This window comes from Bipolaris oryzae (genome assembly GCF_000523455.1).
Source record: "Bipolaris oryzae ATCC 44560 unplaced genomic scaffold scaffold_15, whole genome shotgun sequence".
Taxonomy (NCBI): domain Eukaryota; kingdom Fungi; phylum Ascomycota; class Dothideomycetes; order Pleosporales; family Pleosporaceae; genus Bipolaris; species Bipolaris oryzae.
The window spans coordinates 138,386-162,624 of record NW_006911291.1 but is presented as its reverse complement, the minus strand read 5'-3'; the positions used below and the strand labels follow the sequence as shown (position 1 = coordinate 162,624).

The following is a 24,239-nucleotide window of genomic DNA, read 5'->3' as shown; positions in this document are numbered from 1 at the left end:
CAACGCTACACCGATGTCGAAGATGACAGAGAAAGTATCACTATTTCGAAGCTGGGTCGCCTCTTCGCAGGTAGAAAATAAGCGTTATAACTGCGGCGAGGAAGATGCCTAGGTGGCTTGCAGTATTCAGTCGGGAGCGCCAGACACTCTCGTCGCATTTGTACCAAGGTACAGAGCGCTTTTTTCTGTGTCGTCGTCTTGGGCGATTATTCGATGCGTCTTGGTGGGTGATTGGTAGGGTAGGCGTGAGAGCGGTGTTTCCGTGATTAGGCATGATAGTAGCGTGGGGGGATGCGATCTAGACATAGTCACGTGTTAGTGATACGGGAAGGCGCATGCTGAGTGGATGGATTGTACGCGCAGGTGCATACCGAGGAACAAGATAGAAGGAAGTGGGTACTGTTTACTCTGCAGTGGGATTTAAAAGGTGTAGTAGCTTTTGCACTTGGGAATCTAGTGGTGTCGAGGGTGTGGGATATTATAGTGTTTTCTGTATTGCCTAACTCTTATAACGTAAGTACTCTCCATGTCGGTCCCTCAGCCCTCGTGCGTCCATGCGAGTGTCGTTGCCTCGCCTTTCCCCTGTCCATGAGAACGTCTGTGCCTCGCCTTTGCCTTGGCTACATGAATTTGGCTCCAACAAACTCGAGAGTGGAGCAAAAGTAACTGGGTTGATTGGCTCTCCCCGGGACTAGCTTTTCAGCCATTGACGCCATGTAAGGGCACTCCCAAAAACACCGTCCTAAAAAAGTTCCCAGCGAGGGCTCGAAAGATCGTAGCCAATAAGGTTGGAGGGACGGGAAACGCTAAACATCCCGCGGCACAGCCTCCAGGTGTGTGATGCTGACCAGTCCAAGCAGCGGACGTTTTTTACGCACTGGGTTCTCAATCTGGAGAAATGGCGCAGTGTTACAAGCGTCCCAGGACATTATGTCCTTGTTTCTGTTATTACGTTCAAGTAAAGTATCAGTTGTTCACCGTTACCCGTCAAGGGTCAGAGCTGAGATATTTAGCCATGTGATCAGTTTCGTAGAGTGAGGATTATTGTTGTGGTCTTAGAGGCATGTGTACGTTGTGGAGCTGTTTTGACACTGGGTGGGGTGGACGATATTCAAGGAAAAAATGGGTACTTGTTGGTTCTGGGTGTGGTGGTTCATGGTAGACTGGGTATGGGAGATATACGATTGAGGTCTATCTTTTGACGGAACGCATGAAGAATGTTCTTTTATCATGCAAAAGTATGTAGGGATTCGGATTCGGATTCGAAGATCTTGGTAAGTAGGGGTGGTAAAGAGAGTGATATGCGTGAGGGAAAAGTGTCCCTTCATACTAGCAATATGCGGTATACTGAATAAGTGTTACGCAAAACAACATCACTGTAATATTTCTTTTATTAGATAACAACATGAAGAATTAGAGTAAGCTGCGTATAACATGTCCAGACTATCGGAATAAAAAAGCAAAAACGAAATCGCGCCCATAGTACAAGATTTGCAAATGCTGGGGTCGTAAATAACGATGATCTATCATAGCCCTCTTACTCTATGCAACTCCACAACACCAAGGAAATGGTGAGGCAATGTATATTATGTCGTTATTCTGTCACTGAACCGCCCCGCCGAAGGAAGAAAATGAGTGTTATAAATGCGGCAAGGAAAATACCCAAGTGACTTGCGGTATCCAGTCGAGAGCGCCAAACATTCTCGCCGCATTTGTACCAACGTGCAGCACGCCTGCGCTTATGTCGCCCATGTCGCCGATTTGAACGATCGAAAGACGCCTGTTGGTAGTTGGTAGGTAAAGGTTGGTTGTGAGTGGGTAGGATAGGTGAGGTAGCGGTGTTTCTGCGAGGAGGCATAGTGGTGCTATAATGGGGTCTGGATAGTCATTTGTTAGTGATCTCAGAGGGTGTGCCCCGGGTGGAAGGACATTGCCCATACTTGGGTGCAGGATGTACAGTATCTTTCTGAAGAAGTCCAGTGAAGTTCAAGATGGGTGGTATGGTAGTGATTTCTGTGTTAACACAGTTGGTAACTTATATGTATGCTCTAGTCTGTGGTGTAGATCTTCAGCGTGCATCCACGCCCGACGCTAGTAGTATCGCTACGTAGGTCTATCCACGCCGTGCAGATACCCTGGTCTCTCAAACAACTCGCACCCGGATAACCTGGTTTAATCGATTCTCTGGGATTCCAATTGCAGATTAGCATCTCGCAAGGCAGTGTGGTAAAGTCAGCGCTAACCGAGGTTTGTACTACTAGTACGTAGTAGTAGCGGGCGAAGCGGGCGAATCGAGTACTGGCCTTGTACCAAACGTTGTCAGCCTGGTCAACTCAACGATGAAAGTGGGGCTTTTTACCACTGACTGGATACCTTCTACTACCAGGGTATCCGCTATTGTGGGACTGCAGCTATTTGCCTACTAGCATAGGAACAGTTACGCACTACTACGTACTTCAGTTAGCTAATTTGGTATGTAAAGATTGTCAATTTTTCGAAAAGCGCTATTTACTGTACTGAGAAAGTTACCATTAACGGTGCTTTTGTGAAGTATGTCCTATTCTGCACCGTTCTTATGGTTGCTATTTGTATGCCAATACTATTACCAGTGGTATTATATCCCGCGGAGAGTTCAGTTCGGCGTTCAGCTTACAACGGCCACCTTCTTATTTCATGTTCTTACCTAGTAAAGTACCACTTTCTGAGTATCAGCCATCAATTATAAGAACGTGTGTATTTAATCGTGCAATTAGTCGTGTAACGGAAGAGTTATTGTTGTGGCGTCTACTTTTTGGGGAAAATGGAAGATTTGGACTCGAAGATCATGGTGGGGTAAATGATGTGCATGAGGAAACGTCAGACACGCAAGCCCCGGTCAATGGTGGTTGCAGTTGTAAACTAAGTAAGCGATATGGGCAAACAAGCCGCCCTGCAGTACCGTGATCTACTGCAGACGAGAAGTGCCACTTTCTGCTACTGAGTGCTCTCTGCGTAGTCTAGCTTTTTGCCTGGGCAGGTATCCCGCTAGACAGGGGCGCCCTGTTGCGGAGGCAGGCGGGTCGACCATGTCCAACTTGGATGTATGAATTTGCTACAATAATAAGTCTTGAATGGGATTGGTAGAGTGAAAGAACATGCGGTATACTGAACCAGTGATACCCAAAACAACATCTATTTCTTTAATTGTTTTTTAGAGAGAGAGTGAGACAGGGAGAGAGGGAGAAAACCAGATTTGGAGTACTTCGAGTACAGTAGCATGACTAATTTTATATAGAGAGAAAAAAAGGAAGAAAGACAATGTGACGACAGTAAGTCTGGAAAGACTTAGGGTATAAATGGTGATGATATGAGAACGGGTTGGTATACACTAGTCGCCTTCACTATTCTGCATCGCGTCGCCGAAGGAAGTGAATAAGTGTTATAATGGCGGCAAGACATATCCCGATGTGACTTGTGGTTTCCAGTCGAGAGCGCCAGACATCCTCGCCGCGTCTATACCAAGGCACAGCACGCCTGAGTCTGTTTCGCCGATCAAAAGGTGCCTGTTGGAGGGTGGTTGGTAGGTGTTGGTTATGAAATGTTAGGATAGGTGTCGGGGTGGTATTTGTGTTGTTGTTGTTGTTGTTTCTGCGAGGAGGCATGCTGGTGCTGGAAGAGATGCTGTAAGTATGGTCACTTGCTAGCGCGGTGCGAGAGGGCACGGATTGCAGAAGTGCTTACGGAGGGATAGCGGGCGCGAAGCGGCTGGATAATTGCTCTCAGCGTAATGCAGGATACGTATTGACTTTTCCTCTTGAGGAAGTGCAGTGGTGTTTGGAGCTTGGGGTATCGTAGTATTTTCTAGGGTTTTAAACAAGATATATAGAAACGCGAGATAGACAGCAATGGGTGATGGCATTGTATGTACGTACCATTAGTAGAATCGCGAGTCTGCCTTACGAATATGCAAGGAAAATGGCCAGATTGGGTTAACTTACGTCCGCTGATGGCCAGCTGATTGGACGTGAGAATTGGGGCATGATGTGATTGGAGTGTCGTAGCCTAGCTAAAAGATGCACAGCTGAACAGGCGTGAACTGACCGACTTGTTTTGCCACACTTGTTTACTACATAATGTGGGCCTGTCGATGTGTATCAGCAAACATATTTTGCCCAGTTATTCAGTATTATGTAGACCCACAAGCACCTAGAATAATAATGCCCAAGCTAGCTAGGGCCTCTACCTATATTTTCCAAGATTGCTATCTATATTATAGACCTAAGATAATAACCTTAGTAACGCTGAGAAGGCTTTCGGTTACTGTAGAAGTTTTTGAGCTAATTAGATGACATGTCTTCTTGTAGTACCAAGCACCTCTAGGATTGATTGTGATTTGCGGCTCAAGCTGCAACATTGGCCTCCCTTCTTCATGTTACTTCTTAGCCAAATGACACGTGTTAAGAATAAGGCGTCAAGGATACGAGTATGTCTCTTTAGGCATGCGATTATTTGTGTGGGGGAAGAGCCATCATCTTGAATTGGAAAGCGGGAAATGGAAGGTAGAAAATGGAAGGCGGGTATCCGCAGACGTCGCTGCGTTGCAAACGGCCCTGACGAGGTATCTTGGGATCATGCACTTTTCCTTACACTTTCAGATGCGCATCTACGACTAGACAAATTTGAGGCTTGCAGGCTTTCACTTTCTACAAAATTGAGACGAAATTAGTTGTATTTCTAATGCTTGATAGAGGAATCCATGTTGTCTTGTCGTTGCGTGGAGAAACTTGGCAGAAGACACTGCTGCAACGTACGTAGTACTAGTACTAGTACTAGTGGTAGTAGGTATGTAGCGGAACCGAAACAAAAACCACAAAATCCGAGCGCAAGCCATATACTACATGTACATTGTTGCAGTAGCTCTCCACGCGCGACCGAGCGGTGGATATTTGAGATTCCGAGGCCCTTGCGCCATTGCTTACAACTACAATTACCCTGCCCCGGGGATCGCCTCTCGATCCTAGTTCCGAAATTGAACCGCTTCGACTCGATCGCATATTAGCCGGGGTCATCCGCAAAGAAAGCTTGAATCTCACGCTTTTGAGTTCTCACCTCATTCCTTTTCCGCCTCCACACCGGGCGTCATGAGACTAACGTCTTGCGCATTTTATTAACTCGCACGACGTTCTCACCGTGCTTCTGAGCGGAACCCTCTTTGTCGAACTTTTACAATAAACTTTAATAATTTACCCCTTTTGTATACAATAACAACAACATCTCTTTCTTTACTACCCGCAGAACCGCGACAACAACAAACAACACTTTTTATTAATCATGACATCCCACCAGGACGTAAAACCCTCAACACCACTCTTCCCCTTTACCATCCCGAAACTGCATCAAAACACCGACCTCCCCGCCTGGTACGCTCACAACTCCTATATCCAAACCGCATACCGCCCCATCACAAAATCCACGCGCCTCTGCATCCAAAGCCTGACTTACCTCCACAACGAAACCATCAACATCTACTCGCACTTGCTCCCCGCGGCCCTCAGTCTCTTCTTCAGCCACTCCTTCAGCACCTCTTTTTCAGAGCAGTTTCCACACGCGACGTGGAAGGATGAAGTCATGTTCCGCGTGTTCCTCAGCACGTGCGTGATTTGCTTTGGGACGTCGGCGGCGTATCACACGCTGATATGCCACTCGCGTGCGTTTGCGGAACTCTGGGTGCGACTTGATTATGTTGGTATTGTTGTGCAGATTGTAGGGTCGTTTATTCCAGGGATCTATTTTGCGTTTTATTGTGAGCCCCAGTTGCAGAAGCTGTATTGGAGTATGGTATGTTTGTTTCCCTCCTTCCCCCACGCCTCTTGCCGCTAAGGTTCGGATTTATTTTAAGAATTTGGTGGTGACTTTTTGGGGTAACAGATAATTACGCTGGGAACGTTGACTGCGACGATTGTTCTTAGTCCGGGCCTGCAGGGCCCAAAGTGGAAGTATCTACGTCTTTCCACGTTCGTTGCTATGGGGCTATCTGCTTTTGCGCCTATTATTCATGCTGCTAGTATTTTCCCTTACTCCCAGCTAGACCAACAATCTGGCTTACGTTACTACTTCCTCGAGGGCGTTTTGATACTCATCGGAGTTGGGTTTTACGCAGTAAGTCTTTGGTTGACGTTAGTATTGACTTGATTGCTTTTTGATGCTAACTCACATCTAAAGGCACATTTCCCGGAATCCTGGAAACCAAAGCGATACGACGTTTGCGGTGCATCGCACCAAATCTTCCACATCGCTGTCGTCCTGGGCGCTGTAGCACATTATTACGGTATCATGAGCGCGTTCGAATGGAACTATGCCAATCAACGCTGTGCGTGGTGAATATCGATATTTTATTGGACTTAACCAGACACAACGTTGTTGGTTCGTCGGTTGCTTTTTAGTATGCATAGTGTGCTCGGATGCCCTGTAACGAATCTCGAGTCATTATTTTTGGCACTCGAGAACATAATTCTAATGTAATAGGTCACGTCAATTTTGGCTATTCCCCACGTCATGGATTCAAAGCCCCTTTGCTTTGGTGCAATGCACCTGCATCTATAATGGCATTTAATATATAATCGATAATTTAATGATCAAAAACAAGCAACAATAATGATTTCAATTTGTTGAACTCATCACAAGAAACTCCTTTGTGTTCTCTCCACCGCGACAGTATTGAGCTGTTGTTCACATTACCATTTTTCTTTACTACTAGTCCCAGGCCCCACTCGCCAAAAAATTCTCTAGCTTCCCGCACTTTACCCACATGCAGTCTCTGTACTCAAATAGTATTCTCAGACGAATTTGTTGATTTTTTTTTCCGTTTTTGTTGCTTCTTTCCTCAGAATAATAGATTATGCAAATTCACAATTAGTCATCGAACAACCAATCAAATGGTGAGATGGCCGAGTTGGTTATGGCGCCAGGTTAAGGTTATCTTAACATTATATTCCTGGTCACGAAAGTGGCGTGGGTTCAAGTCCCACTCTCATCAGCATTCGTCTAGATCCGTCTAGATACCCCAGGTTCTTTTTTTCCTTCTCTTATTTTTTGGTTCGGTCTTTTTGGCCAACGGTTGATTGCGAAAGATATTATAACAAGAGAGGTCCCAGACGTGGAGAGGCTCACTAGTTGATGTAATTATCTTTTTTCTTCTCTTCAATATCTTTACAATCATATCATTCATAGCTGAATGTGCCCAATGCTCCTTGGTGTCAGCCCTTATAAGTCGCACTGGATATGGAGACGTAATCATGAGAGGCTTCCTGTGCAACAGTGACCGACTACAACTCCAGTGTCCCAATTCTGCTTCCTGCATTGGAGTTGTCGCCCCAAACACCCTCGCCCACCCTCCTCCTGACCATTGCAAGTACATCCTGCCTGTCACCATTTTGTTCGAGCTTCCTTCCTAGCGTCTTCAGAACCTCAAACTTTGCCGTTGCAACGATGTAGGCCGCGTTCTCTGCATCACCACGGCCGCCGACGAGGTTGGAAAAGGTCGTAGCTGGTTTCAACAGGGAGGGTAATACGCCGCCGCTAATGCTGGGATCGAGAATTAGATCGACGCCGGACTTTGGGAAGGAGTTAAGACGGGCATATGTTGGGTCATTGACGGGAACATCTGGCAGGGGTTCGGTAGACCATGAAGCCGTGATGAGGGCACCCACCAGCGTCAGGGCAGCCAGCGCATTTTCCTTCATAGCAATAGTCTCCATGTGCGTCGTCAAGTCGGCGAACATGGTCGGTTTCTTGCTCCAGAAAAGGGCAGTCAGGAGACGCGCATATATGGCTTCAGTCTGTGTACGCTTGCTATCAGAACCTAAGGTTTCAGTCTGTGGGAATGTGATTTCCTCTTTCGGCGGACCATGGAAGACGGCTGCTAACGTCTTCAAAGCATCTTGGTTTGTTCTGGTAATTGGCATATCTACAATGACACAGTCGTTCCAAGCTGGCCCAGAGACACCCCGCGGAATCAGTGTTGATCTCGGCATTGCAGCGATAATGTTCAGATTGCTTGCTTCGCACTTGCGGATATTGCGGTGGACATAGTTGCGAATGATTGGCATCTCGCTGCTACTCTCGAAGTTCTCAGGGTAACATGAGGCGTAGTCGCTGATGTACTGTGCTGTCCGGTTGCTCAGGAAAGAATGGTCCACACCAGGGTTTTCTGAAGTATGAAAGTCGACTAGGCGCTTGTGAATGCCTTCCTGTTTTAGGAAGTCCAAGGAAAGGCTTGAGTCATAGTGGGAGAGATGAGGCCTTGTCTGAACCTTTGTGATAAGTACGCTGTAGAACTGGATTAGTGACATGTGCATGAGCATGTCGTCTTCAGTATCGACCATCTTTAACGCGGCGTAGTGGAGTAAGCCTTGATCTTCTTTCAAACCGACTTCTTGCTCGACAGGGTGACCGTATGGAGAGACTATGGCGTTCCAGTCCATAGCAGCAACGCGCGGCAACCATGATAGCAACCTAGCTTGGGAGATGGTCTTGTCCCGCTTGCTCAGAAGCGGAAGTGGGGTTGAGGTGAGTTGTTTCAAAGACGTATAGTGGCAGTACAGCGAACTGATGTCGCGGTCGCTGAAAAGCCGTCGCCACATGGGACCAGTACCGTACGTATGTAGTGAGGACTTGCCATCAATGGCTACAGGCTCGTTCTTCGATATCTCTAGTAGTGAAGTGAGAAGGTCTTCGGCTTGCGTCGCAACTCCTTCATCCTGCGTACAAAGCCACAGACGGACTGTGGCTAATATGACTGATGGACGGTTGGCGAGGGCCTGGGCATCTGTGCTACTTGCAGTGGCTTTCTCGAGCAGTGTGAGAAGTAGACTGTGGAATGGAGTGGCCTGGAGATCGAGGCCAATCTCAAAGTCGATATCCTTGATGTCCTCAAACCGGTACGGCCCAGCCAATTTGACGATAAAATGTACGAGTGGCGACGGATCCTGCTGAAGTTTGGGTAACAAGGCGGCTATTTGCAGGAAAAGCGATCTAGTGTCCTGCCAGCCATGGCTCCTATACTCCGGAGTGTTTGTGGAAAGCTCGCATCGTTCGAGCAGGTCTATATCCAACGGACAGGTGTGATCTTGATCGACCTTTTGTAGATGGTCCGAGAGCTCACTGAGGACTTCTGTTGGCGTGGCCATGATTAAGCTCCAGTGGGATAAACGGTACAGCAAAGAGGACAAGGGTTCAAGTTAGAATGGCAATGACCTCTGTCTTGCAAATAGTCTGGAGTACGGCTGATAGAATAAGCTGTAGAGGAATGTTCTAGCTCCAGCTCATGTGATTTCGCGTACCAGGTCGAATGCACGCGTTCCCTGTAGCCTGGAATGGGTGAGGGGCGGCGTGTGGCGGGGTGATAGGTGGGTGGATGCAGATGGGACCCCACTCTCAGCCCTAGCAGACCGCGGCTCGAGCTGCACCCAAATAATTTCTGACTCGGCAACTTTGCCCAACTCTTAACTTGACGACATCGCCCTTGGCTTTAATCGCGGCGGAACCAGCACACGGGTCGCGCAGGCTTATAGACAAAATGCCGCCGGCAGCAAGAGGAGGACGAGGCGGAGGGCGCGGTGGTGCGCGTGGAGCCTTCAATCCCGCGCGAGGAACAGTTACCATTGCAGGCACAGAGCTCAACTGGGATCTGACTGGTCTCGACATCCAAAAAGGCCCTGCTGAGCGTTTTCCTGTGAGCTCACCCTATTCCGGTGTATCTACTTGACCTTGCGCAATCCAAGTGAGCACGATGGGCTTGGCGCATCGTGTTGCCTATCTTCATATTATGCGCTGGAAGCACGCCTTTGGAACCCACCACTGAGACATGAACAGGAAGCTCCTCCCCCACAGGCGCCTCCACCAACAGACGATGAGCTCGACATGGTCCGACACCACCTCGCGGTGCGCGACCGCATCCACGAGGGCCCCTTCTACACCATCCTCAACGACGGCATGAAGAACGGCCTTAAGAGGAAAGCCAACGAGCCCGCGCCCACCGAGGCCTCGCTTTTCGACCCTTTCACCGGCAACCAAACGTACTCTGCGAAGTATCTCAAAGTACGGAGAAGACTGCCCAAGCTAGACGCCCGCCCATACGGTGAGTAGATCGAATAGACCACCACACCTCTAGCAACAGGACCTAGCAACAGGACCTAACAAAAACCCACAGTCGTCGACCTCTTCCCCGCCGAGCTCCGCCCAACTCTCGATGTAGACGGCACCCGCGCCGACGGCACCACCCCCAAAAAGCGCCGCACCCTCGGCGTCACGAAAGTAAACGCCGAATCTCAAATCGAGCGCCTCATCCGCTCCGAGCAGCTGCGCACCAACGAGGCCGAAGCCCGCGCTGAAGAAGAAGGCGACGAAGACGCCGACGAGGACGAAGAAGATGCAGACGAGGATAAGCCGGATGCCGTGGACGAAGAGGACAACTGGTCTGCTGCTTCGACTGACTCGGAGGAGTCGGACGATGATTACAACGCTGAGCAGTACTTTGACAATGGCGAGGATGACGACATCGATGATGCGGATCCGTATGAGAATACGTATGAGTGATCGAGTTAAGATAACGGGGGACTTCGTGGGAAAAAAAAGCATGGGCACTGGGCGTATTTACATCAAGCAGCAATTTAGGCGTTACTTCAATCAAATTTTAGATACCCGAATCAGAACAAGAATTTTACATGATACGGTATTTTGTATCGCCTTGCTTACTCTCAATGTTCACGTGTGTGTGTGTGTGTATTTAGAACTTCTTGTTGGTGTGCGTATACTCATGTACAATTTCGTTTCGCTACATATGTGCCCGTCTTGTCCCATCACTTCGTCATTAAACAGTCCCCCTTAAAAACGCCGAACATGTGCAATAATAAGAGCGAGAGTGGGTATGTGGTAAATCAAAAAGTCCGCTGAATGTCAGAAAACAAAAGATTAAGCAAAAAAAAAACACCCCCAACGCAATTCATTAATACTTCACCTTGTTCCTCTTCTTCCCAAAACATTTCAAATCCATCATTTAGCAAGGCTGGAGGTAGTTGGACGGCACAAGACCCGGTCGACCCTGCTTGCCCACCGCTTCAGCCTCCCACCAGCCATCATCCTGGAGACGGAGTACAGCCAGAATATCTCCCTTTTGGAATCCGAGTTCCTCTGGGATCTGGGCTGCGTACGAGTACATGGCACGAGCTATGGTATCGTTAGTAAAAAAAAGTCCCCAATGCCATATCTCTACAACCTGCTCCTTGTTCAAACAAGAAAAAGGAAAAAGGACGGAAGATAAAAAAGGAAAGGAAAGGAAGACTTACAGTAGTTCAAAATCAACCGTCCCTGACTATTATAATTCTTGGGCTCAGCAAGACTCTTACTGCGCAGTCTCGACTCGGCTCGCACAGAGCTTCCCGATCCACCATTGAACCCAAACTCGCTGCCCATGTACGAACTCTGCGGGCGTGCGGTATTGGCCCTGCCGCGCACACTGCCGCCGTACTGGCTTCCGCCGTAGACGCTCCCATCGCCGCGCTCGCTGCCCGCGGTGGAAAGGGCTAGGGCCATTTCGCTGCCTAGAGAGCTACCAGGCCGCTCAAAAGATTGGCGGAATTGAGGGTTGGGGCTTGCGGCTCGAGAAGATGCGGCTGCGCGGGATTGTGGACGGGATTGGGCTTGCGCAAAAGCTGGTTGAGGGGGTTGCTGAGGAGGTGGCTGCTGCTGAGGAGGTGGCTGTGCCTGTTGTCTGGATGCAGGTCGTGACGCTTGCGGAGCAGGCTTCTGTTGTGGGGGTTGCTGCTGCTGAGGAGGCGGTTGCTGAACAGGCTTTTGCGGGGAAGGTTGCTGTGCCTGCTGTCTAGATGCGGGTCGTGGTACTTGCTGGGTAGGCTTCGGTTGTGGAGGTTGCTGTTGCTGAACCGGCTTTTGTGGTTGAGGCTGCTGTGCCTGCTGTCTAGATGCGGGTCGTGGCACTTGCTGGACAGGCTTTTGCTGTGAAGGCTGCTGTTGGACAGGCTTTTGCTGGACAGGCTTTGGCTGTGGAGGCTGCTGTTGGACAGGCTTTGGCTGCTGTTGGATAGGCTTTGGCTGCTGTTGGATAGGCTTTGGCTGCGGGGCCTGCTGTTGTTGGACAGGTTTCTGTTGCAGAGGCTTGGGTGATGCAGTAGATTGTGTGTTGTTGACAGTCGGTGATTGACCACGCGAAGACGTGAACGTGTTACGCCCCATAGGTGAACCATAAGCCTGAGCCGAAGCAGTGCCAGTCTGAGCCCGTGGTCTGCCTCCAGCACTAGATGGAGCATAGGGATTTGGCGACTCCGTTCGGTTGTTTGAGGCTACGGGAGAAGCTGGTGGCTGTTGCTGCTGTGTCTGCTGTCTGGATATGGGCCGCGATGCCTGCTGAGCAGCTGGTGGCGTTGCCTGCGGCTGTGCCTGCTGTCTAGATGCCGGTCGTGGTACTGGCTGAGCTGGCGATGGTTTCGGCTGCTGTGATTGTTGTCTGGATGCTGGCCGAGGTACTGGCTGAGCAGCTGCTTGTTGACGTAGTGGACGCTGAGATGCTTGAGATGGTGGTCTTTGCGCAGGCTGTGAGGGAATTGTCGACTGTCGCTGCATGGGCTGATAGGTCGTCGGCGATTGAGGTTGTTGCTGCGTCGGAGTGGTTCGATAGGAATTCTGGGACGGAGTCTGTTTTGCCGTTTGCAGAGTTGGTCGTGGACTGACAGCACGTGCAGGTACTGGAGAGGCGGTTCGCGGGGCAGCCGTTGGAGTAGCGGTAGCAGCAGCAGTACGGGGAGCCTCTTGCTTCGTTGGGCTCCGGCTTGGAGGGCGAGCTGCATCGCCCCCATTGAACATGTTCACCTTTTGATTTACATACATTTGTGTGGTCTTTTGCATTTGGCGAGCTGTATGTGCTGGTTTAGGGGCGCCCAGACGGGACATGGGCGGCTGCTCGTATGAGGGCGGAGGCGTGCCCCGTTTTGCCGCAGTGATGCTGGTATTAGAAAGTGGTGTAGGCACACTGCCAGCCAGCTTTGAACCGATAGCAGGAGTAGCAGGAGGTGCTGGTGTGGCAAGACCGAGATAACGATCTGCAGTCTGGCGTACAGCAGCTTGTTTGCGCTCTTCAGGCTGACGGACTGAAGTCTGCTTGGTAACGCCCCTCAGCTCTTCAAGAGCCTGTGCAATGGGATCGAGTTCTTCCTGCGCCTCGGGCTCCGGTTCCTCCTTCTTCTTGTCTGGTGAAGCGACGTCAAAAACATTGTTACCAACGTTGAGCTGGAAGTTTGCCCGTGGATCAGCTGGTTCTGGACCGGGAGAAGCTGGCTTGCTCTCAATAGCCCGAGTAGGTCTGATGACAAAGGGCTTTGTCAAGCTGTTATTCTCTTCAGTGTTCCTCCGCGAGGGAGGTGTCCATGTTTTTCGGGTGCTGGGCGCGAGAGCTGGGGGTTCGATCTCATGCTTGCTCTTCCTTCTCACGAACGGGCTGTTGAAGAACCCTCTCTTCTTCTGCACAGAAGTCTCTTCAATCGGGCTAGGTTCAGGAATCGATGGGGCAGCCATCGGCTTGCCAGGCGAACAAGAGCCACTAGGTGGCTCGACACTTGAGAAAGAATTGGGATTTGAACAGTCACTCTGCGAACCCCTACTGGCAGGTCGAACCGGACTTGGAATTGAACTTCGATCAGATGGCGCACCGATGCGGCAGAATTGGGTCATCCCATCTGTCGGGTAGTCGTTGAGGGCTACCGGGGTTTGCTGATACTGTTGGCGTGCCTGCTCTTGTGCTTGGACGAGTCGAGGGTCTGGCTGTACTCCCCGTGTTGCTTGGGGAGATTGCATTGGCTGTGGTGACTCTACACGTTGTCTCAGTGTGTCTGCACGTTTTCGTAGAGGCTCAATCTGCTGTTGTTTTGGCGGTTCTGTATATTGCGGTTTGGGCGGCTCTACGTATTGCTCTCGCGGTGGCTCTGTGTACTGTGGCTCGGGTGGCTCGACATATTGCTGCTGGGGTGGTTCCTCATATGGCGGTTCCTCATATGGTGGCTCCACATATTGTGGTTCAGGCGACTCAACGTATTGCTGTCTGGATGATTCCGTATATTGTGGTTTTGGTGGCTCGACATACTGCTGTCTCGGAGGTTCGGTATACTGTTGTCTTGGTGGTTCAGTGTACTGCTGTCTTGGTGGTTCGGCATACTGCAGCCTCGGTGATTCTGTATATCGCCTTAGTGGCTCTACATGCTGTTGTGACTGCTCAATGTATTGTCTTTGCTGTTCGACATATTGCCGTGACTGTCGCGGTTGCTCTGCACGTTGCCGTGGCGAGTCGACATGTTGTCGTGGAGACTCAACATATTGTTGCTGTTCGTCCATGTATGGTTGTGGTGACTCGGCCGCCTGCCGAGACATATCTACTGACTGGCGGGACCTGTCGACCGATTGGCGAGACCGATCCACTGACTGGCGAGGCATATCCATGGACTGGCGAGATCGGTCTACCGACTGTCGAGGCATGTCTATCGACTGGCGAGGCCTATCCATGGACTGGCGCGGCCTGTCCATTGACTGACGTCGGCTATCTACAGGTTGAAGGGGTAGAGCATCAATGTCGTCAGGTAAGATTGGACGTGTGTCTCTTTGGAGACCCATCTCTCGAGCCAATGGGTTATTTGGATCGTGGTGAGAGTCAAAGTTGGAAGGCGCTGGCGATGAAGCGCGATACGCCGGATTCAATGTCCTGGCGAATTGTGCGACTGAGTAGTTCTCGTCCTCGGAGACTTGTGAAGAGGTCTCTGCGTCGCCCCTGCAGAAGTTGATGAATTTGGGCGCATCAGGAATCTCTTGGCCAGTTCCGGACTCTTTGATGAAGCCGGTAATGTCTTTTTCTACGTCGCAGTCCTCAAGCGACAGTCGGATTTTTTCGCATGAAGCATCGTCGCTGACACATACGGTCGAGGCGATGTTTGCGAAGTTCCACAAGCTACTCTTGGTGTAGTCGATGCGCTCTTCTTCAAGATCTTGGAACTTGTCGCACGCAGCTTTCCAGTCGCGGTTCCACCGGCCTGTGGTTTCTTCAAGCACCTTGACTGCGGCCTCGTAGTCGGCACTCGTTGTGGCTAGGTTGATCTGCGTCTTCTCGAGCTTGGCCTTGTTCTTGCGCTCTTCTTGTCCCATGACCATGTGCGCTTGCGCTAGGAAGCCCTTGATCTTGAGACAGTCTTGCTCGTACTTGTCGCGTGCCTTGTTCATGGTCGATGTCTGCTGCATTTTCAGCTTGAGCAGCTTCTCAATGCCATTCTGCACAATCTTCCTCCGCTCCTTCATTCCGCCAGCGAAGGCTGCGAGGGGCTCTTCTAGCTCTGTCTTCATCTGCTGGGCTACATTCTGATGCGCCTTTCCCATGGATTCGACCTCGGCTCGGATGACATCGCATGACAGTCGAAGGGTGCCAGTTTCGCAAGACCCAAGTGGCTTCCGCGATAAATTCAGGAGTTTCCGTGCATAGTCTTCTTCAATTGATGCTCGTGCGGCGTAAAAGTGTTTGAGTTCGTCGTTTGTGACTTTTGCCGCATGCATGCGGTCGAGCATAGGACCGACGCCGGCGTCATCTTTGCCCCAGAAATTGTTGGCGACTGGCAATGTTAGCTGGCCAGTGTGCAAACTGAAGTCTGGTATACATACACGAGAGGGAGACCGAGGGCGGCTCCGTCGCCGTTGCACCCATGGTGGATGTGTGTGCACGACTTCAGCGAGGGGTAATTGCGACAGTTTGTAGGAAATACAAGAAAGCGAATGCTATCTAGAGTGGTTTCAGAAGAATGGCAGGCTACTCAAACATGCAGGCTATGGAGCAGCGCCGGATGTTGGGGATGTGGGCCAGGGTGTGCTGGCGGTGAACCCTGTGTTGACCCTCGCGAGAATCACCATGGCGACGCGAGGGGTATTGGTAGCGCTAAGCTGACCAGCCAACCCCAAGGCGAGCCCAAGGACGACATACGTATGTATCTGTGTTTAGGTTGGGCGGAGACTACAAACGCACACGACTGTTTTCCCTGTTCGGTTTGTTTGTAGAGTCCCATCTCTGCAGTCCCCTGCGTTTGGCGGTGGCTGCTTAGCATGTATACGTAGTCTCTCTCCTTCACTTGGATTGCTGCAGTGCCATGACGCAGGGCCAGCGGGCGGACGGGTATGTTGCACTTGTTAGCCTCGACGTGTTGACCATGTGTTGCCTGCCGTAAAAAGTAAAGCCTACAGCGGCGGGCGTGGTGAGGGTGTCGTCACTGAGGTGTCCGTGTATGTGTGCATGGGTTACTCTACAACCTGCACACACTGGCCGCCCGCCATTCCGCCGTGGCCAGTGTAGGCGAATAGCATCGTCGACGCCAGGCACGTCCTGGATGCCCAACACGGCGAATAGCGGTTCATGTTTGGAATGGTACTGGGCCGCGGACACACAAGTAGGAGTGGTGAGATGCAATGGCGGCCATGGCCGTCGCCAGAGAGGCGGCGAGGTGAAGAAGGGTAGGCGAGTGTGGGGTACTGCTGTACTCGATCTCTACGTATGGCTGTACGCGGGATACGGTGCTGCCACAGAAGGGCAGCCTGGTGAGCCCACCCACTCAAACGGAGCAATTGAGTTTGCATGCCTGGAAACGCCGGGGAGAGTGCAACAGTGACAGCAGATCGCCCGTAAGACAAAGAAAGACACGTGCAAACCCTCTGCGTCCTCTGCTTGTCCTGCTGCTGCTCCGCCAAACTCGAGTAGTCAAACGTGGCCCTGGTGTGTCGCTGTGCCTCTGCTGCTACGTGCCAAGCCCGCTTCGCTCTTCCTGCATGGCCGACTGAACGTCTGGTTATCACACCCGCACCCAAAACCTTACAATCCCATCGCCCCCTCCCGCCCCCTCCCCTTCTCTCTCCCAGCCGCCACGCGCTGCTCATGGAAAGCCTCCTTCGATGAGCCAGCAACACCCCTGGGGCGCCCCGAGACAATCCCAAAGCACACGCCTCGCTCCCATCTCCACGGCCTTTGCCCACGACCACGACCTCCACCAGCACCAGCACCAGCAGCGCAATCCAAGCACCCCCTCGCCCAACCCCTCGCGCCACGCCCAATCGCCCGCCACTGCACACTTCCCCTCGCTGCCGCCCGCCTCGTCCTCAACGTCGTCGCCCTTTTCGCCCGCAGGACAGCAGCTCCCCGCCAGCCAGCTGCTGTCCTCCCGTGGGTCCAGGACCATAGCGCCCCAAGCTGCATCGCACCTGGCTTCCTCCGCCGCAGCCGCTACTCAGGGCGCCAGTGCACAGTCAAACAGCGGCGGAGGAGCCTCCAAGCTGGTCCGCGCCTCGCCCTCGCTCTCAGTCTCGAGCACCACCGGCTCCCCCAGCACCTCGGCCCACTCGTCTGCCGCCTCGTCCCAGAACCTCTCCCGCATCGTCATCGCACAGATATTTCTCCTGCTTAGCCAATTCGGGCCAGTCAAGGACGACAAGGACCGCGCCAAGTGGGACACGCAAACCGAGCAGATCAGGAAGGTTCGTCGCCCATCTCTCCGGCGCTACATCCCCGCCCTGCCTTACTGACGCGCCCCCAGCTCGTAGACACAAACGGCATGGAGGTCTTTACAAAGTACTTCCGCCGTGTGCTGCAGAACAATGCAGCCACCATCTTCGGCTCTGGCGCACGCAATGCCGACCCCAATGGCAGCTACCAGATCCTGCTCACCGAAGTGCACAAGATACGGAAGGATCCCGAGCAGGCTGACAAGATTGCAGAGTCCATCAGCACCAGCGAGGGTGATCTGTTCCGTGACTTTGATCTTGCCACGTTTATATCTCATTTCAAACTAGATGCGGTTGCAAAGACAATGCTGGCGCTCGCCTGCAGGAAGACAGATCTGCGGCCCAAAGGTGCGCCCCCCCCCCCCCTCTGCTCGCTGCCTCTAGCCACTAACACTTCTCAGCCGACGCGGTTCTATCTACCATAGGCGATGACTTACTCATGACCATCGCGCAGCCGACCCAACCAGACGACATGAATCATGAATATCTCGCCGCACTCGTCGAACGCCTCCTCCAGGACCCACCACCAGGCTGGGATGAAGAGAAGAAGATGAGCCTCGCTTACGCTGTCCAGATGCGATATCAGCAGACACACCAACAGATACCGGGCATCGTCGAATCAAAGTTGATACTCGTCGAGCTCACTGACGGGGCGCGTAACCCTCTTGTCAAACTAGTCAAGCAGGCAGGGCCCCAAGGCACAGCTACGGTCGAGGCATGCAAAGAAGTGCTTGCATCGGCTGAGACACGCGACATTAGCTACCAGCAAGTTGCCGCGGTTCTACTCTACCTTGCCCTTTCGACCGGATACAATGCGAAGAATTTTGTAGCCGCGCTACGTGAGCATCGGACGGGACAGCGAATAGACTGGCAAGACGTAGTACTTGCCTTTGACCGAGATCACCTTCGCATCGAGCGACATCAATTCCTGGCCATCTACAACGCATTGCTTCCCGTAGCGCAAGAGAATGAAAAATTCGACATACAGGCACTCTGGGGAGGTCAATGGCAGCATGACTTGACGCAGCTGTATTTCGTAGTGGCTTTCCTGTCATCCACAAGACAGGAGCTGGACGTGACTCAGATCCCCAGGCTCCGCACATCGTACTCGATGAAGACATTTGAAGGGGCTTCAGAGGATGCAAGAGCCTTTGCCGAGGAGGCCGTTAGACATCCATTTGTTTCGCTGGACGCAACGGCAGCTCTTTTCAACATGATCTTTCAGACCTCAGAGACGTACCATACGGCTCAGCTGATGGGCATACCTGACTTGGTGATCAACCCCCACACAGCAGAGTTCCTCGTAGCGGCAGCAGCAGTCCCAAAGCCATGGGGAGCATTGCAAGAGCAAGCATTGAAGCAGCTGTTTGATCCTTATTTTCACAAGAAGCTACCCATCTACAATTTTGTCCTTTACGGCTTGTGGCAACAGGATATCCAATGGCTCGTGGACCGCTTTGTTGATGCATACAACGCCGACTCGATGACCCTCACTCTGATCCTGGAGCATGCCGAGACGAACAACTGGTTGGAGCCACTGATCCGCAGTAACACTGATATCAGCCTGGACTTGGCTGCACAGGCACACGCACGTGGGAAATTCGAGCTTGAGCCCTGGCTACAGCAGACATTCGATCAAGCTGGGCCACTCTTCCGTCGCATTCTGACCAACTTTCTCAGTGCGCGGGCAGGTGAAGAGATGCAACGCCTCCGAGATGACCATCAACCTCTTAACCTACCCCTAGCAGTGAAGACGGTCTACCCACTCCTTTGGTTCCTTGCAGAATGCGGTCTACCTGAGCAGGAATTACTCCCCCTTCAACGAAACTGTATTCAGGCCTATCCTCGCCTGATCAACTATGGCGAGGGCGTGGACGACGTCATCGACGCCAATGGTCAAAATGGCAACGCACTTCCTGAAGAAGCCGACAAGAAGATGCAAGAGCATTTTAAGAACATGTACAGCGGCGACAGCGATGTTAGAGATATCATCTCCGCTCTGAAGAAGTACAAAGAATCCCGCGATCCTGCGGACCAAGACCTGTTTGCCTGCATGATCCACGGCTTGTTCGACGAGTACAACTGTTTCGGAGAGTATCCACTTGAAGCATTGGCGACGACTGCTGTGCTTTTCGGCGGTATCATCAACTTCAATCTTCTGTCCCGCATCGCACTTCAAGTTGGCTTAGCAATGGTTCTAGAAGCTGTCCAAGAGTTCCGTCCTGAAGACAGTATGTATAAATTCGGTCTTCAGGCTCTCATTCACTTTTCGAATCGGCTGTCTGAATGGCCCAACTACTGCGACCAACTTCTTATTGTCCCTGGACTTCAAGGCACTGAGATTTATGCTAAAGCTGAAGAAGTAGTAGGTCAGCAAGTCGGCGAAGTCAATGGCGAGGGCCATAACGGTATGGGTATGACCAACGGTAACGGTGTCGACGAGAATCTCCACCAAGAGCCAGCTGTGCCCAAGTTCAGCTGTCTGTATGTCGACCCGCCACTGCGCCCAGAACTATACGAGGACCCAGATGAAGACGTTCAGGACAAGGTCTTGTTCGTACTGAACAACGTGTCTGAGCGTAATCTCCGCGACAAGATCAACGACTTGACTGAAGCCGTTGAGGAGAGACATCATCAGTGGTTCGCCAACTACCTCGTTGAGGAGCGTGCAAAGATGCAGCCCAACTTCCAACAACTGTATCTTGACATGCTTGACCTGTTTAATGACAAGATGCTCTGGGCCGAGGTTCTTCGAGAGACATATGCCAGTGTTGTTCGCATGCTGAACACGGATTCTACCTTGGGATCTACCGAACGTGGCCACCTGAAAAACCTGGGTTCGTGGCTCGGATCCCTGACCATAGCCCGCGACCAGCCAATCAAATTCCGCAACATTTCATTCAAGGATCTGTTGCACGAAGGTTACGATTCAGATCGCCTCCTATTGGTGATTCCGTTCACCTGCAAAGTATTGGTACAAGCTGCGAAGTCGACAATTTTCAAGCCTCCCAACCCATGGTTGATGGAGATGCTGGGTGTGCTTATGGAGCTATATCACTTTGCTGACCTGAAGCTCAACCAAAAGTTCGAGATTGAAGTTCTCTGCAAAGGCTTGGAGCTCGACCACAAAGACATAGAGCCAACCAACAGCATCCGAGGACGGCCGCCAGTTGATGAAGAATTCCTTGGGTCCATGGTGACAGATGGCATGGAGGCCTTTGGCGACCTTTCTATCATGAGCCTCAACCGTGGCGCACGTGGGCCCAATGAACGCTTCTCTTCAGCAGCAATGACGGCTGCTCTGCCCGATTTCACCAACCAGCTTCAATATCCGCCTTCTGGAAATAGCGCGGTTCCGCCAGCGACGCTCAAAAAGATTTTCCTTACTGCAGTCAATCAGGCTATACAGGAAATTATTGCTCCCGTAGTTGAACGCTCCGTTACCATTGCCGCAATCTCGACGTCGCAGCTGATCAACAAAGACTTTGCCATGGAACCCGATGAGGAGAAGCTTCGCAATGCAGCACACACTGTTGTCAAAGCTCTTTCCGGCTCTTTGGCTCTTGTCACCTGCAAAGAACCCCTCCGTATGAGTATCCAGAATAACATCCGCCTCACAGCTAGGGATCTTCCCGATCAGGGATTGCCAGAGGGACATATCATCATGTTTGTCAACGACAACCTTGACCTGGTCTGCAACACAGTTGAGCAGGCAGCTGAAATGTCATCCCTCGCTGAAATTGATATGCAAATTGAAGAAGCCGTCCGTATACGTCGCATGTTCCGTAGCTCTCGTCCAAATGAGCCCTTCAAGGATGCAAACATCAGTCCATGGGCATTCTACATTCCGGAGCCATATAGACAAATGCCTGGCGGTTTGAATAGGGAGCAGTTGGCCATCTATGAAGACTTTGGCAGGCAGTCGCGAGGGGCGCCACACGTTAACAACACCTCTCAAGATGGCGGTCGACAACTCCCAGATGTCCTCCAAGACCAATTTGCGGCGGTACCAAATCTTCCAACCCCAGGTGCTGCACCAGCTGAGCCACGACAGCCGGCCCAGCAACAACCCAGGCTACAGAGTCTTCAAGCACCCCATGCAGTGCTGACTCAGCAACAGCCTAACGGGTACATGGACGCTCCTGGCCTTGAGCGGGGCCAGCGTGGCGTAGAGGACCTCCTTATTGAGTTGACCCGCGTCATCAAAGAGGCACCAGAGGAGCGTATAACAGACCTCCAACCTGGTAGCAGCAGTGTCCACCAAGTCTTTGACCAGCTCATCTCAAGCATCGAGTTCGCCGGTCCTAACAAAGAGACATGGGCATTCCGTATCGCTGGACAAGTCACGAACCACCTCTTCTCTGACTCCTTGAGTCGCCTGGAGGTCGAAGTTATGGCTCATTTATTGAGCCATCTGTGCCAACTTTCCGTCCAGACGTCACGACAAGTGCTGATGTGGTTGGCCACTCTTCATGACGACGACCGTATTTTCAAGGCTACAGTCATGGTGGCCCTTATGGAAGTCAACCTCATGGATATGCACCGCTTAAACACGACAATCGCCAAGGCCATTCAAGAACGGCATGTCGCTGCAGTAGAGATGCTGTCAAGTCTGATGGAAGAACTCTTGCTCAATGAGCACCCGAGTGCTTTCCGTGCCGACTTTGCCATGTCCATCGACGCTCTCACTATTTGGCTAGCAGAAGACTCTAGCTTCGAGCTTGGAAAGCGTGTCATTGCCAACTTGCAAGCGTCGCCCAATGAGCAGTCACTGACACCACCGGCATCTAGCCACAAAGATCAGCTCGAGTACGTCTTTGACGAGTGGGTGCATCTTCAGATGGAAAACATGCCAAAGAAAACCGTTGGTGCTTTCATCTACCAGCTCCACCAACAGAAGGTGCTGGAGACTCAGGAATCTTCAGTCGCGTTTCTTCGCGCTTGTATTGATGCCTCTGTCATCGCATATGAGCAGGAACACTCATCCCCATATGGAAGTGGCAACGAAGACATTGCGACAGTCAAGGTCGATGCCCTTGGGCGGCTCATCGTCGACCTTCTTGTCTATCAAGGTGAACAAGAGGGTGCCACCAAGAAGAGCAAAGCGAGATACTTGGATCAGATGCTCGTCGTCGTAGTGCTCGTCCTTTGTAACCACCACACCACCCGAGAAGACGCCTTCAACCAAAAAGTGTTCTTCCGTCTATTCTCGACGATTCTTTTCCACCTGAACGATGCAGTAAAGGAAGAGTCGTTGGCAGAACAAAAGGCAGACATCTTCCTTGCAGTCGCCAAAGCTCTTTTGATCGTTCAGCCCTCCAATATTCAGCGCTTTGCCTTTTCATGGCTCGCATTGGTTGCACATCGTATATTTGTGCCTGCCATGCTGGAGGAGGGTCAAGACGACAAGCGTTGGGATATTTACGCTCAGCTTGTGGAGACGCTCTTGATCTTCACTGGAAAGCTGATCAAGCCTACTGGAGAAACTATCATGACCCAACAGTTCTACCGCGGCGTTCTGCGCGTGTTGCTGGTCATCCACCATGACTTCCCCGAGTTCCTGGTCGAGAACCATTTCAGGTTCTGCAACAGTATTCCAATGCACTGCACACAGCTCCGTAACCTGATTGTCAGCGCATATCCATCTACCATCCTCGAAATGCCAGATCCATTCACTGCAGGATTAAAGGCAGACCGCCTCGAGCATGATCTTCAAGCTCCCGTCATCCGTACCGATATCGAGCAGATGCTCTCAGACGCAGGCATCAAGAATGCCATTGACAATCTCCTGAAGGACTCTGAGCTGAAGGACGAGGATGTCGACGTGGTCGCCTGTGCGGTGTATTATGCAGAACCCAAACCTGCAGGCTTTGAGCTCGTCTCAACGACAGCCAATCCAGCGCTGATACATGCAATCACATTGTATGTTGGCATATCGACTCTTGGTACAGGATCAGCTACGGTGCCAATCTTTGATGCAGAGAGCCCAGCCACCAAGCTCATTGAAAGGCTGGCCAAGGACTTCCACCCAGAGGCCAGATTCCACTTCATCAGCGCCATCGCGAACCAATTGCGCTTCCCAAACACGCATACTCACTTCTACAGCTATGCGCTGCTGCACCTTTTCGGACCCCCAAGCGAAGACTCGCTGGCATCGGAGATTCAAGAGACCATCACCCGTGTATTGTTGGAGCGCCTGTTGGTTCACCGCCCGCACCCATGGGGCCTCATCATCACGCTACTGGAAATTCTAAAGAACCGCACATATGCATTCTGGGAGCTGCCGTTCGTGAAGGCGGCGCCTGAAGTACGTAGGCTCCTTACAAATTGCCTATTGAATCATACTAACTCGTTGTCTCTCCCAGGTTGAACGCCTTCTCAACGCTCTCTTCACGCATGCTCAACAGAGCCCACGCCCAATAGCTTAGTCGGCTGGTGGCCAAATCTCGACGTTCACACCAAGAGTGCATTTAAGAGGCACCAATAATCTTCCGCCACTGCATTTACCAGCGCACTCTGGTCATAGGCAATACATGGACTTTAGTCAGGGCCGGTCTTCCTTTTCTTCTCCTCGTAATAGCTTTCCTACCTAGTCATTGGCATTTCTCGCCTGCTTACGGGATCACGACTCCATTGGGCTGGCAGGCAAACAGTGGGTAATGATGATCCCG

General features: G+C 51.5%; 7 protein-coding genes across 7 annotated transcripts; 3 read left to right on the top strand and 4 right to left on the bottom strand.

Annotated features, from left to right (window-relative positions):
• Positions 1-1,594: 1,594 nt before the first annotated feature.
• On the bottom strand, positions 1,595-1,858 carry COCMIDRAFT_84963 (uncharacterized protein; the record flags this gene model as incomplete). Its single annotated transcript, XM_007686051.1, has 1 exon — positions 1,595-1,858. One exon carries the CDS (start codon positions 1,856-1,858, stop codon positions 1,595-1,597), a length of 264 nt encoding a protein of 87 aa, XP_007684241.1.
• A 1,522-nt stretch (positions 1,859-3,380) lies between these two features.
• Positions 3,381-3,641, bottom strand: COCMIDRAFT_33338 (uncharacterized protein; the record flags this gene model as incomplete). The annotated part of the gene is made up of 1 exon (XM_007685997.1): positions 3,381-3,641. One exon carries the CDS (start codon positions 3,639-3,641, stop codon positions 3,381-3,383), a length of 261 nt encoding a protein of 86 aa, XP_007684187.1.
• A 1,669-nt stretch (positions 3,642-5,310) lies between these two features.
• On the top strand, positions 5,311-6,360 carry COCMIDRAFT_1940 (uncharacterized protein; the record flags this gene model as incomplete). Its single annotated transcript, XM_007685968.1, has 3 exons — positions 5,311-5,817; positions 5,908-6,138; positions 6,202-6,360. 3 exons carry the CDS (start codon positions 5,311-5,313, stop codon positions 6,358-6,360), a joined length of 897 nt encoding a protein of 298 aa, XP_007684158.1.
• Positions 6,361-7,304: 944 nt separating this feature from the next.
• Positions 7,305-9,167, bottom strand: COCMIDRAFT_84948 (uncharacterized protein; the record flags this gene model as incomplete). Its single annotated transcript, XM_007686050.1, has 1 exon — positions 7,305-9,167. One exon carries the CDS (start codon positions 9,165-9,167, stop codon positions 7,305-7,307), a length of 1,863 nt encoding a protein of 620 aa, XP_007684240.1.
• A 389-nt stretch (positions 9,168-9,556) lies between these two features.
• COCMIDRAFT_85116 (uncharacterized protein) lies at positions 9,557-10,575 on the top strand (the record flags this gene model as incomplete). Its single annotated transcript, XM_007686049.1, has 3 exons — positions 9,557-9,712; positions 9,853-10,117; positions 10,190-10,575. 3 exons carry the CDS (start codon positions 9,557-9,559, stop codon positions 10,573-10,575), a joined length of 807 nt encoding a protein of 268 aa, XP_007684239.1.
• A 460-nt stretch (positions 10,576-11,035) lies between these two features.
• On the bottom strand, positions 11,036-15,730 carry COCMIDRAFT_85013 (uncharacterized protein; the record flags this gene model as incomplete). Its single annotated transcript, XM_007686048.1, has 4 exons — positions 11,036-11,205; positions 11,325-11,718; positions 12,061-15,638; positions 15,688-15,730. 4 exons carry the CDS (start codon positions 15,728-15,730, stop codon positions 11,036-11,038), a joined length of 4,185 nt encoding a protein of 1,394 aa, XP_007684238.1.
• A 1,232-nt stretch (positions 15,731-16,962) lies between these two features.
• COCMIDRAFT_85171 (uncharacterized protein) lies at positions 16,963-23,996 on the top strand (the record flags this gene model as incomplete). Its single annotated transcript, XM_007686047.1, has 4 exons — positions 16,963-17,541; positions 17,601-17,916; positions 17,970-23,875; positions 23,934-23,996. 4 exons carry the CDS (start codon positions 16,963-16,965, stop codon positions 23,994-23,996), a joined length of 6,864 nt encoding a protein of 2,287 aa, XP_007684237.1.
• Between the last annotated feature and the right edge of the window lie 243 nt (positions 23,997-24,239).